Source organism: Eschrichtius robustus, chromosome 10 (genome assembly GCF_028021215.1).
Source record: "Eschrichtius robustus isolate mEscRob2 chromosome 10, mEscRob2.pri, whole genome shotgun sequence".
NCBI lineage: Eukaryota > Metazoa > Chordata > Mammalia > Artiodactyla > Eschrichtiidae > Eschrichtius > Eschrichtius robustus.
The window spans coordinates 104,469,213-104,482,815 of record NC_090833.1 but is presented as its reverse complement, the minus strand read 5'-3'; the positions used below and the strand labels follow the sequence as shown (position 1 = coordinate 104,482,815).

General features: G+C 46.3%; 1 protein-coding gene and 1 non-coding gene across 2 annotated transcripts in view; one reads left to right on the top strand and one right to left on the bottom strand.

Annotated features, from left to right (window-relative positions):
- Positions 1 to 13,603, top strand: part of LOXL2 (lysyl oxidase like 2) — a 104,777-nt gene that overhangs the window by 32,256 nt on the left and 58,918 nt on the right. The window contains exon 3 of the mRNA XM_068553744.1: positions 4,763 to 4,938. Coding sequence (XP_068409845.1) covers positions 4,763 to 4,938 — 176 coding nt within the window. The remainder of the gene's footprint in view (positions 1 to 4,762; positions 4,939 to 13,603) is intronic.
- Positions 7,929 to 8,065, bottom strand: LOC137771059 (small nucleolar RNA SNORA2/SNORA34 family). The gene has a single exon (XR_011075278.1). It is a non-coding gene; the product is annotated as a small nucleolar RNA SNORA2/SNORA34 family (small nucleolar RNA).

Genomic DNA, 13,603 nt, shown 5'->3' with positions numbered 1-13,603 from the left:
GAAGGGTCCCCTCTGGGGCTATTGAGACCTTCGAGACTTAGGAAAGAATAAGTACCAAAGAGAGGAAGGGAGAAACTGATGCTAAAAATTTTAACTGTCATGTCTCTAGGACTTTAAGGATTATGCTGTCTATGTAAAGTGGTACTTGGTTTATCATGAGAGACCCTTTAAATGTAAAATGTATTTGAATCTCATCAGCATCAGTTTAGGATTTTTAGCACTGGGTACAAGGGGGGCCCTCAGTAAATGTTAATCCACTGATTCAGTTTGATTTGGAAGGCAGCTATGCTCGCCACGATACCACCGACGCTGATTCAGTTTGACTTTGAAGAATATTAAAAACAGTTGGCATAGTGACCAGTGCCCTGGGGTGTGCTCCGATGGGGTTTAGTCGGCTCTGTGGCTGAACTGGAAACACTGGAGGTGAACCTGTGAGACGCCACCCGCCCAGGAGTGCCACCGTCATCAACTCCCCTGAAGTTCAGACTGTAGTAATGAAGCTGGGGAGAACATCCATGGACCTTCTAGGTTTTCCAGCCTAGCCTTTCAATAGATCTTTTCTCCCAAAACATCTCTGAGCTCAGAGAAATCATGGACCCTTTTAGAAGGTTCTAGAGGGGACAGCTGCCCCATTTCTCACCTTCTGGATGGCCTCACGGGCACCCGAACCTCAGATGGTTGCTCTCCTTTGCCTGTCCTCAGATCTGAGGTTAGATGTGATTCCCCCTCACCCCCTCGTTCTTCAGATCAGAGTGACAAAGCCAGCAGATGACCACAGTGGGGTCCTGAAGCTCCTAAGTTGAATAATTTCCATTGCCCCAACAGCCCTGGGGAATACTGGCATTCAAATAGAATTTTATTTATGATGTTTATCCTCCAAATGGTCTGTTAACTTGTTTGTACCTCTCTTCTCCTTTCATCAGGGGAAGCATTTCTTGGACTAAATGAGTGGAAAGAGTAAAATGAAGTTTTGCTTTGGATTGGCATATTGCATCCAAAGTTTGAGCCCCATCTGTGTCCCTAGTGCAACTTTCCTAGCAGCTCTGAAACGGCATGTACTGAACTGTGTCCAGAACCACCCCGCATTCCAACAGCAGAATAAGAGCTGGTTGCTTTGGAATCAGAACCGTCTAGTTGTTAGGCATTAAGCATACAGGAAAAAAAATGTCATGAAATCGGGCCAAGTTAGTTTATCATGCCTGCATCTGGGGCTAAGTAGAAATTTACATTTCCACTATCTAAGAAAGTAACTGGTGGGAATGCCTAGAGGGTAGAATTATTGGGGGTGAATTGAAGCTTCTTAAGAAAGCAGCTCTTTGGGATAATAGTTCCCATTAGCGCTCCAGGGTGCTAATTTCAAATCTTCCTTATCAAAAAGTAAAGCAGGCCCTGGGGCATCTGTTTTGCAGCTCTCCCTGCTGCTTTTAGCTGTGTGCAGTCCTGTTTGCCATCTCCTTAGCCAGGGTGGTTTCTCTCACTGCAGATGGAAATAGGGCTCTGTTTCTTTTCACCATCTCTGTCCATTCAGCAGCTTTGCTACAGAATGTTCCAAAGAAGAGGCCCCGCTTCAAACGTGGAGGGTCTTTTCCGTTGCTAGTACTTAGCAAGACAAACATTGGTTTGTTGTTGAAACAGCAATCGATTAGGGAGCATATGTTTCAGTGGAGCTTGATGGCTTGGAAACGAGGCCAAACTGAGAAACCAGTTGGAAAACCTCAGCCCAGATGTTTTCAATAAGCCCTTTGTTCCCCTCAGTGTGTCTGAGGTGCTCTCCTTTGAGCCCTGAGCAGCCATCTGTTGCAGCAGACAGGTCTCAGCGGGGCCTCGAAGTCAGGAGACTGGCCCCGGGTCCCCTCTGACCTTGAAGAACCTCAGATTCTCCTTGGTTTTTCTCATCTTTACAATGGGAGTGTTTTTATCTGCTTTTTCCTTGCATCATGGAAACGACAGAATTCATTGTTTTTCTGACTTACTGGAAGGAGGAAGGAGAAAGGGAAGGTGAGCACATACTAGGCACATATGTTATCTCATTGAATCTCCATGGCGACCTATTTGTTGGTATCATTATTTTCACTTGAGAATGGGCTTGGTGAAGTAGTTGACCCAGTCACGTGGTGCCCAAGCCTGAGGCAGACAGAATTTGAACCTAGGTTTTCTGACTCCATTATACTATAGAGCAGGGGTCCCCAGCCCCCAGGCCATGCACCGGTACCGGTCCGTGGCCTCTTAGGAACCGGGCCACACAGCAGGAGGTGAGCGGCAGGTGCACGAGTGAAGCTTCATCTGCTGCTACCCCTGCTCCCCATCACTTGCATTACCGCCTGAACCATCCCCCCCCGGAAAAATTGTCTTCCACGAAACCAGTCCCTGGTGCCAAAAAGGTTGGGGACCGCAGTACTAGAGTCCTCCTGGAGTCCTGAGGAAAAGGAGAGCTTTGACTTTGTTTCCTTTCATTGTGTAGTAATACTAATAAAACTCACTACTTGAAAACCCTCTAGCACTTAACATTTTTTAAAAATTTTAATTGTGGTAAAATACATGTAGCATAAAATGTGCCACCCATCTTAACCATTTTTCAGTGTAGAGTTCAGTAATGTTAAGTACATTCACACTGTTGGGCAACCCATCTCCAGAACACGTTTCATCTTGCAGATCTAAAACTCTATACCCATGAAATAACCGCTCCCCAACCCCCCTCCCCCAGCCCCTGGTAAACACCATTCTACTCTCCGACTCTATGATTTTGACTACTCTCAGTACTTTATATATGTGGATTCATACAGTATTTGCCTTTTCAGGACTATTTCACTTAGCATAATGAACTCAAGTTTCATCCATGTTCTAGCATGTGTCAGAATGCCATTCCTTTTTAAGGCTGAATAATATTCCAGTGTATGTATAGACCACAATTACTCAATGGACACCTAGGTTGCTTCTACATTTTGGCTATTGTGAATGATGCTGTAATGCATATGGGTGTACTGATATCTCTTTGAGACCCTGCTTTCAATTCTTTTGGATATATACCCAGAAGTGGGAATTGCTGGGTCATATGGTAATTCTAATTTTAATTTTTTGAGGAACCACCCTACTGTGTTCTACAGGGGCTGCACCATTTTGATAGGGATAGAGTAAGATAATCCAATAGTTTAAAAATCCCACTAAGATATCATGGACAGAGAGGGAACTTTGGGAGACCCCTGTAAGTTAATGATCACTCAAGAAAGCAGGCTTGCTTAGCAATAAAACCACGCAATAGAAGCACGAGACAGGCCTCAAGACAATAAAACAATGGTAGGAAAATGACACCTGTATCCTGCCATTGAGGTCAGTAAGTTAACGATTCCTAGGACATGTTCCTCTGCACGCACTAAAAACAAAAATACAGGAGAAAGATGACATTCCAAAGTAGAAGACCCTCATTATGCTGAAACCTGAGATGATTTACCTTATTTTAGCATAGATTGCCACCTTTTTTGCTAATTTCCATAGCGCCATGACAGTCCTAGTTGGGCCACAGAGGGACAAAAAACTCCCCCTTCCACCCCGATGTGGAGGAGGAGCTGATGATGGAAGTCTGACGTCTACTTGAGAATGAGGAAGAAGGTGGTCTTCTACCCCTCCCCACTTTTCCTTTGATTATAAAAATGTAGTTCACCCAGCTCTTGGGGCAGCGCTCCCTTGCCTACCTGCTTGTATGTCTCACAAGCGTCCTGTATTATTAAATCCACCTCTTACCTATCACTTTTCAGCAAGGCTGAATTCCTTCTGTGCCAAGACATAAAGAACCTGAGCTCCACCGAGCCCTGAGACGTGGTCTGTGGTTTCAGTGTTACATTCCTGCCAACAGTGCACAAGGGTTCCAATTTCTCCACATCCTTGCCAACACTTACTATTTTCTGTTGTTGTTTCTGTTTTGATAGTAGCCATCCTAATGGGTGTGAGATCGTGTCTCATTGTGGTTAACCCTCTAGCACTTTGCACTCAGAATTCCCCACTTACTGCAAATCAGGTAAATGCACAGGAGGTGAGCAGAGTCCCACGGCCTCCCAGGCAGATTGCCCAGCTAGAAACCAGCCCTGCCTTCACCTGACGTGAGGAGGGGGCTCTGTGGGTTAGCCTAGCTGGGCCATCTCCGAATCAGTGGATGGGAGACATCAGGAAGTGGAAAGAGCGCTGAGAGGACCAGGGTTCTGGGTTCAGGAAGGTGGCCTTGCACGATGAGTTGCCTTCTCTGAGCTTGTGCCATAGTCAACATAAGTAAAATCATCACCATCATCATCATCGTTACCATTTTTTGAGTAACTATGGACCAATGATAAATTAGGCACATGTCATGTATTATCTCTAATCTGCACACGCCCCTGTCATTCGAGTGTCATTATTATCCCCCACTTTACCGATGAGAAAAGGGAGCTTTGATCAGGGTCATACAGCTAAGTGGCTGAGCCAGAATTCGTATCAAACAGCTTAGTATCCAAAGTCCCTGTTCTTCCCATTATACCACGTGCCTTCCGGGCTTAAATCTGATTTCTACTCTAATCATGTTCAATCTGCCACATCCCTAAATCACATCCCTCTGGCAAGGGAATCCAGATGGTCTAGAAATGTATGCAATATCTCAACACACTGACCAATTGATGACCACACACAGCTGCCAAAATTAGGGAAAAACTCTCTTTCCATGTACGCCCTTGGTGCCCCCAAAGACTCAAACCTACTCTGACGTGGAGCTTGGCTTCTCTCTTCTCTGCTTCCTTAGGGCCCATCTGGTTGGACAACGTCTACTGCACCGGCAATGAGGGGACCCTCGCAGCCTGCTCCTCCAATGGCTGGGGTGTCACTGACTGCAAGCACACGGAAGATGTGGGTGTGGTGTGCAGTGACAAAAGAATTCCTGGGTTCAAGTTTGACAATTCGCTGATCAACAGCATAGAGGCAAGTCATGTGCTCTTTTTTTTTTAATTGAAGTGTAGTTGGTTTATAGCGTTGTGTTAATTCCTGCTGTACAGCAAAGTGATTCAGTTATACATATATACATTCTTTTGTATATTCTTTTCCATATGGTTTATCACAGGATATTGAATATAGTTCCCTGTGCTATACAGTAGGACCTTGTTGCTTATCCATCCCATATGTAACAGTCTGCATCTGCTAATCCCAAACTCCCACTCCATCCCTCCCTCACCCTCCCTCTCCCTTGGCAACCACAAGTCTGTGAGTCTGTTTCTGTTTCGTAGGTAGGTTCATTTGTGTCATATTTTAGATTCCACATATAAGTGATATCATGTGGTACTTATCTTTCTCTTTCTGACAAGTTCATGTGCTCTTGATGACTCCTTCATGTGAATGTTTTCCTTCTTCCATGTGTCTCACTTCTCACCTATGATTCCGAGAAGTGTGTGTGATCACTTTTGTGGCAGGTGGGGGGACCCAAACCAATTTCACTTGGTGCCAGGGCAGTTGAGGAAGGATTTCTGGAGAAGAGGCTGCTATCAGTGGGGAAAGGGCATTCCAGACACAGAGAACGACTTGGACAAAGACACAAAGGCACGGAGGTGTGAACTGGGGATGAGCAGGTCGGTACCACTCAAGACTGTAAATTATGAATGTGGAAATAGTATGAAATGAAGCTAGAAAGGCCTGTGCTATGTACAGGAGCTTGCCCTTTGGACTAGGAAGGTGTATCAGCTAGCAGCGGCAGTGTAACAAATTATCCCACCCCCCTCATATTTTGCAACAAACATGGATTATCTTGAATAGCTTCTGAGGGTCAGGAATCCAGGAGTGGTCAGCCAGTTCACTCTGCTCAGAACATCTTATGAGGCTGCAGTTATGCTGTCAACTGGAGCTGGGGACTCCTCTCCCAAGTTGACTCCTGTGGTTGTCGGCAGGTTTTTGCTTCCTTCTGGCTGTCAGCTGGAGGCCTCTGGTCCTCTCCACACAACCTCCCAATAGGCTGCTTGAGTGTCCTTAAGACATGACAGTTGTCTTTCTCTAGAGTGAGTGACTCAAAAGAGAAAGAGAGAGGGAGCAAAACATGGAAGCTGCATCTTTCATAACCTCATCTCGGAAGTGATGGGCCATCATTTCTGCTGTATTCTATTGGTCACTCAGACAAACAGTATCCATTGTGGGAGGAGATTACCCAGAGGTGTGACTACAGAAGGTAGTGGTCATTTGGGGTCATCCTGGGGACTGGCTGCCATAGGACAGTTGTCCCAGATCTAGCTGGGGATCAGAATCACTTTTATTTTTTTAAAATTTATTAATTAATTAATTAATTATTTATTTATTATTTATTTATTAATTTTTATTTATTTATTTATTCATTCATTTATGGCCGTGTTGGGTCTTCGTTGCTGTATGCGGGCTTTTCTCTAGTTGCAGTGAGTAGGGGCTACTCTTTGTTGCGGTGAGCAGACTTCTCATTGCAGCGGCTTCACTTGTTGCAGAGCACGGGCTCTAGGCGCGCAGGCTTCAGTACTTGTGGCTCGTGGGCTCTAGGGCGCAGGCTCAGTACTTGTGGCACACGGGCTTAGTTGCTCCACAGCATGTGGGATCTTTCTGGACCAGGGAACAAACCTGTGTCCCCTGCATTTGCAGGCAGATTCTTAACCACTACGCCACCAGAGAAGTCTCCAGAATCACTTTTAAAATGCACTGGCACCTCGTCCCAGACCTCCTGAATGAGAGTCTCCCACTCTGGGACCAGGTTATTTTTTTTAAGCTCTCTCAGATGATTCTGATGTTGCCAGCCTGACCCAAGTCAGCATTTGGGAATGGCAAAAGGACTTGTGACCCTCGTACATTTATGGCTAAATTTCAGATTGATCTTTTCAACAAGTTCTCCAGCCAGAGAACAAAATGAACAAACATATAATGCACTCCTCTTGTGTGCAACATATGTGGGGCTTAGGACAGGGAGATGAGGCAGCCAAGACTCCCTCCTCAAGGGGACTCCAAGCCCCAAGGGGATGTTGGATCTGCCATGAATCCAGGCCAAGGAGCCTTCACTGTCCTTTAGCCTCCAGCTGACCTCAGGACTAATGCTGAGGAGAGGTGACTCTTGAAATTGCCCTATTTGGGCTCCAGAGGAAGTTCTCCCCAGACTGTGGTCTTTACATTTTCCTCCCATGACTCACTCTGTCCCAGTCTTTCTCATATGCTCCAAGAGCACACTGAGTATGCTGGGAACTGATCCAAGCCTGCATGATAGTGTGGAAAAGGATTCCCAGCCTTCTCTCAGCTGGCAGCATGAGACCACCTCTAGCTGACACTCTTCAAATGCTGCTACTTTATTTGGGATAACTACAAGAGATGGTTACAGAGTTGATGTACTTTATTTAGTCTTCCAGTTCCTGATGACAACTTTGCTTTACCATGAAGCTTATAATTTGGAGGGTAGCCTTATCCAGTCCAGTTTCACACTTTCCATCGCCACTCTTTATAACCTCATATGAAATAATTAGCACCCACTCATAGGTATCTCATCTTTCTAATGTTGGAAGCTCCAAAGGGCAGGGCTTACATCTAATTCACCATCGTATCCAATAAAAATAATGCTGGGTATCTAATGGGAACAATATCTCCAATTCCCAAATTTTCTTCTTCCCAGAAATGAAAACCAAAGATCATTCTCCACTTGGGTGAAGAACATCCTAGGATAAAATATCAAACTAAACAGTGATGAGAAATGCGTAGAAGCAAATCATTCCTTCATAGTATTGCCCTGCCTAATGAACATATGTGTGACATCTTTGAGTTTTTTTTTTGGCGGGGGGGTCCACAGAAATTTTTTAGTAGTAATTGGATCTAACAGTATTATAATTCTACTGAACAAGTTAAATCAGGGATCTCTAAATTTTGGAATCCCAGTATTAATCAACTACAAATAAATATTAGCCCATATCTATCACCAATGACTGAGATGTTTCTTTCTAATGAATTGACCATTACATTTCCAAAGTTCTGAAACGGCCAACAGACCATAGAAAGAGACTTCTTTAGGCTCCTGCTTGAAACCAACAGCTTCAGCAAACTGCTGGCCTTGATTCAGGGCCAAATGTGTGACATTGTTAATGGGCTTTTGCTCATCCTACAACCTCAGGATAATCCACATGGATTGTCAAGCAAAGATCCAGGCTTCTGGGCATCAGAAAGTCACTGATAGCTTGCATCAAAGGAAGGTGGGCCAAAATGTTTGTGGGTTTTGGATTGGGAAAATGAGAAGGCTCATCTGTCACTAGAAAAAAAAATAATGGTTCTGGCAAAGGACTCTGTGAAGGGCACTTCAACAGAGAAATATTTATGGAATAGCTCTATGGGCCAGTTCTACTGCTTAGCATTTAAAGGGGAAATAAGATGGGTCATAGAGAAAGCAGAACCTTAATTGGGTGGAATAGGCTGAAAAATGACTGGAAAAAAATATGTTGGCAAGAACTTTCTTATTCTGGAAGGGCTGAGATTCTGTGATAGGAAAGCTTAGTATCTACCTTTATTCTGGACATTTGTTGGAGGCCTGCTGTACACACATCATGGTCTGGGACACCACTGGGGAAAGTGAACATGACCCTTGTCCTCTAACCCTTATAACCCAAGGAGACAAGATGCATGCCTCGGGGAAAGTTGGAAGATCATTCCAAGGCAAGGAGCCTAGGTCCTAAATGAGATTACAGTAGCCCAGAGAGGGCTAGCTGAGGGGAGTCTGGTTTAAAGGGCTGGATAACTTCCGCAGCCTCTAAGCTTTGTATTTTCCTAGAAGGCCTCCCTCTTGCTGTCATACGAATCAGACTGGTTACCATGGACCAGACTAGAAGCTTTCCTGTCTAGCCAGGGATGCTGTGGAAATTTTTCAGTTGATGAGTAGTGCCCTGTAATCTCTGCCCTTTGGTATCTGCTAAAAGTAGGTCATCAACAGGCCTAGATCTCAGGGTGTCTGACGAGAACCTCGGAGAGTTACCAGAAGATTCTTCCATCCAGGACTTTGTGGCTCAAGCTCATGCGTACGGGCAGGGTTGGCCCGATGCGTAGGGAGCCACCCAGACCACCTACCAGGAATATTTGTGGGATGTGAAAAGTTTCTCCGAAATACCTCATGTAATAGCTGTGTCAGTAGCTTAAGTCATGGAATCACTCGTCTTGGCTAGAGAAATGTCCCCTGTTAGATGTGTGTGGACCACAGGAAGACATGTAGGTTTGGTGGACATGCAGCTAGGGGGGGAGTCGTGACTCACGATACCCAGAACTGCTGATTAATTCGCGTGAACACAGTGGATGGTCTCTACTGGTGTAGCCCAGGGCTCCGCTCTGCCTTTCCGCCATGTATCAGAAATTTGCATGGAGATTAAAATGTATACTGATAATATTTATAGGAGACACAAAACTAGGAGGAATTGCTGGGATAAAACATCATGGAGTGAGATTCAGAAAAACCTCAGGAGGTTGAAATAATAGACCCAAACTGGTACATGTTAGGGATGAATATAAGGTCCTATATCAAGGTTCATGGGGGGGCGGGGGGCGGGAGCGGGGAATAGCTAAAGAGTAAAAGCCAGGGAAAGTGACTGAAAACACTGATTATATTTAAAAGACCCCTGAAGGGAACTGGTTGCCTAAAAGCTCAGTATAAGCCAAAGGTATGGTATGGCTGCTAGAAAAGTGAATGTAAACTGATATACTGGGGGAAGACTTATTTCCCTAAACTCCTTGCTTTTTGGACCAAGAACTAAGTGCAGTTCTGGGGTCATCTCTTAACTGTGTCTCCCAGAGGAGGGACAAGCCGAGTGGAGACAGGTCTGGAAGCCACATCATATGAAGAAATGAAGATACTGTGTCAAGAAAACAGATAGGGGGGTGGGGGGAGACATGTCCGTTCTCTTCAACTATTGAAGTGCTACCATGGAGAAGAGTGTGATTAATGCTAACTTCCAGAACTAAGATGGATGGGGAGGGATTGGGAGGTAGATTTCAGCTCCGTGTGAAAACTCTTTAAGGCTGAGTGATGGGGCTACACATTTCAACACAGTCTGAAGACTCTATAACACAGGGGATGGGGCTTACCTGTTAGAGGTGAGCTCCTTTTCACTGGAGTAGCTCAAGCAGGAACTGGATGACCTCCTGCCAGGAATATCACAGCCAGATCCCTACATGGGAAGGACACAGGATGAGGTGATTACCAAGTTCTAAGGTCCCTTGTTTCTCTGCATCTATGAAAATGCACCCAGCCCACACAGGGGTTTCACACTAGCTGGCTATTGGCAGTGCCCACCATTGTGTGAATTGGGGTCATGCATCTTACACACACACACACACACACACACACACACAGAAGGGATGCCAGCTAGTGTGTGTGCTCGGGATCTCTCTCTACCGCTTCTCTGGCCCGTCATGACTTTGGCCTTGAAAGAAGACACTTTTCACCCGCACTCTTCCACATCAAAGTGAAAATTAAAGCCCCACTCCTCTCAACTTCCCCCGGTTGGGGGCCCATAAATTCAAAAGCAGCCAAGAGTGAAGTGTCAGTTAATACCTTCTCTGTGTCTTGTGACCCCAGATATAAACAATTAGGCTAGTGAAGGTCATGAAGAGACACCCCATCTCTTCTCACCCTTATTTTGAAAGGGTGAAGCCGGGTTCTATAATATCCACCCTCGCTGACGCCTGGAGACTGGGAACAGATCACAGACCATTATAGATGACCCTCACAGGCTTGTGCCTTCTCCGGAGCACACTGGAATTCCCCAAGCAGAGAGTGGAAGAAAACTGCATCCGTCTAGACCAAGTTCATCCCACTCTGGGATGCCAGAGGCATGAGTCACTGAACCCTGGGGCCTGAATGATGGAATTTCACTGGATGAGGTAACTGTGCTTCCGTGGACTCCTACATCTGCTTGGGGCATCCTCGGGGGCCCCTTGACACTTCATAAATTCCCTTCTAGAGGAGGGAAAAAGTGCCTCTTCTTCAGATGAATGACCCCACCAAAGAAGAGTTCACAGGTTTGGCCCCTGAGCTCCCTGTTGGCCAGAGCACAGAGCGAGTCCACTCTTTTCTTTAAGATGAGTGGGTTGAATTCAATCCCTTCCAGCTATGAAGTCTGTAATCCAGAGTGGCAGTGGTTTCTCCATCAGAATGGCACGGCACACACTCATTCTGTAAGGGGGAAAATCAGACGATTTCTGGAAAAGTGCTTTGCAGACTATAAAGTGTTACAAGAGATTCGCCTTACCACTGATTCACCAACCTGGGTTCATTTCATCCAGAAAATTAACCGAGCAGGGTCTCCGTTCTCCCCTTTTCTGTGGTCTAAGTTTTAGACCCCAGAGTGGAAGGCAGGACCCCTGAGTTCTGGTCCCCTTGGAGCCTGAGACTTGCAGCTGTATGTCCAGAGGGACTGACCCTTCTTGGGTCTCTGGACACCTCACTGTAGAACAGCATTTTCCGCAGGAAAATGAGTCTTGGGCCAATTCTCAAAACCTTCTTCAAAAGAGGGAAACAGGAGCAAATAACAAAATGTAAAATATTGTTAGTTTCGAGTGAATAGATCTTTTTTAAACCTAGAAAACAGAGCTCCAACCAAACCTCCCAGGAGTTCAGAGGCTCTTAAATCAAGGGACTTTGTTTCCTGTCTGTGGCGGTGGACAAGTTGGAAAAAGCATTAGATAAGGAGAGATTACAAATCCAGATGCCCTTGTGAACAGCCCTCTCTGCACTGGCTCTTTTGCACATTGCTAAGTCATGTGCTCATAGAAAGGCTCGTGGCTGAGGCCATGTACTGTCAGGTCAGGGAACATATGGGTCTTTTCCTTTCTTCACCTTCTCACCCCACCTTCTACTCTACCCATTTTTTTAAAGGCTCTTTTGCAAAAGCAGTTAGGTTCCCAGAATTGATTGGAAATCCCCCGGCTGTGAGATTTAGGGGTGGCCTATCCGCCGAGGGGCCCCGGAGCCCCAATTTCTCCTTTGTGACAGCAGGCAGCCCAGGCAGTCTGGAGGGACCAGGAGAGGGAAGATGAGGGTGGAGCCAGGAGAAGGGTATTCACTTCCAGCGCTGGGGAGAATCCGGTACCCCTCCCCTCTGCTCCCTCACCTCCTTCTGGAGGGGCGCTGAGACCTGAAAAAGCTCTTTCTTCTCCTCTTAACCACAGGGATGGAGGCTGCTGTGAATTTTTTAAATTCCAGAAGTCCAGGTTCTTATTAGCCACAGTTAGCTGCCAAATGCTTCAAGGTTTTCCCCTCAGCAGCAGCCTTATCGCCCCAGCATCTGGGGGGGCTCTTAGGGGTGGAGGCATGGAGCCTGAAAGGGAGTAATTAACTCTAGATAGGTCCAAACACTTCCCGGCCAGGAGTTTCGACAACCACACCCCCCAAGAGGATGTTCAGTGTGTTACACTGGGTGGTTTAAAGAAAGGGGGCCTGTTTTCATCTCTGTGGAGTTCGGAAGGCGGTGGTCCCTCCAAGCTAAATATAGCCCTGCTTGCCCCGAAGGCCACAGGGTAGCTGGCCGGCTTCCCTCTGTGGCAGGAGGAGAGATGGTAGCAAGTGGGCAGTTTGTGTCGGACCCTTCAGCAAGGGAGTAAAGGGCCACGATGGGAGCCCACAGCGTCTCAGTCCCCAGACTTGCCGAACTGTCAAGCTGGGCCATCGCATGTAGCTCTTCTGGGTTTTCTCTCCCAGCCTACAGAGAGCTTGGGCAAGAAGAGGTATTAGATCCTGTCCGGTGCTAACATTCCATGATTCTGTTTATTGAGAGCCTCTATGTGGTCTGGGTTCACCAGCCACCAACCCTAAGGGGAACAAGAGAAGTAGTTCTAGGGTGACCTGTTTTCCCAACGAAAAATAGGTCACAGCATCTGAAAAGCAAAAGGGCATTTACGCAGCTAACAGAACAGAATATTTGAAATTGTGCACATCCTGGCAGACCTGGGAACCCTATCCCTGGCCGGGGTGCTGTACACACAACCCTCTGAAAATTATAAATATTATAATTGTTTGTGAGAAATAAGTAGTGTTATACTCACTCATTAGATGAAATCAACAAATAAGTAGCCTTATAATTTGTTATAGAAGAAATAAATAAATGGCAGTATGTACTCCAACGTTGAACAGTGTGGATTGGATAGTAAATTCTGTGGCAGTTTGGAAAGGGAGAGGTTCATGGGGAGAGATCAGTGGGAGGGAGGCTCTATAGAGGAAGTAGGGGCTTGAGCTGGGCTGGAGAAAGCCTCTCTCTGCCCTGGTTGGGCAGATCTGTTCTGTAGGGTGGGGCTCCTGATGTGACTGGGGTGAAGGTGGTGGCAAAGGGCCCAGGTGGTTCATTCGAGTCACCTCAGCCATGCTGGAGGGGTCAGCGACAACGACTCCCCCCGGCCCCATCCCCATGAGGCTGTTGCTAAGGCAACTGGATGCTGTGTCTGTTCGTTCGTTCATCCACTACATTTTAATCGGGCACCAGACTCTATGCTGGGCACTGGGAATCAAGGGATCGATGAAATGAAAGGACAGTCTTGCCTTCCCGAAATTTGCTGTCCCGTAGTGGAGAAAGACGATTTCCCAAGTCATTACTTTGTCACCATGGTGATGGTTGCTGGGAGGAGAAGCATC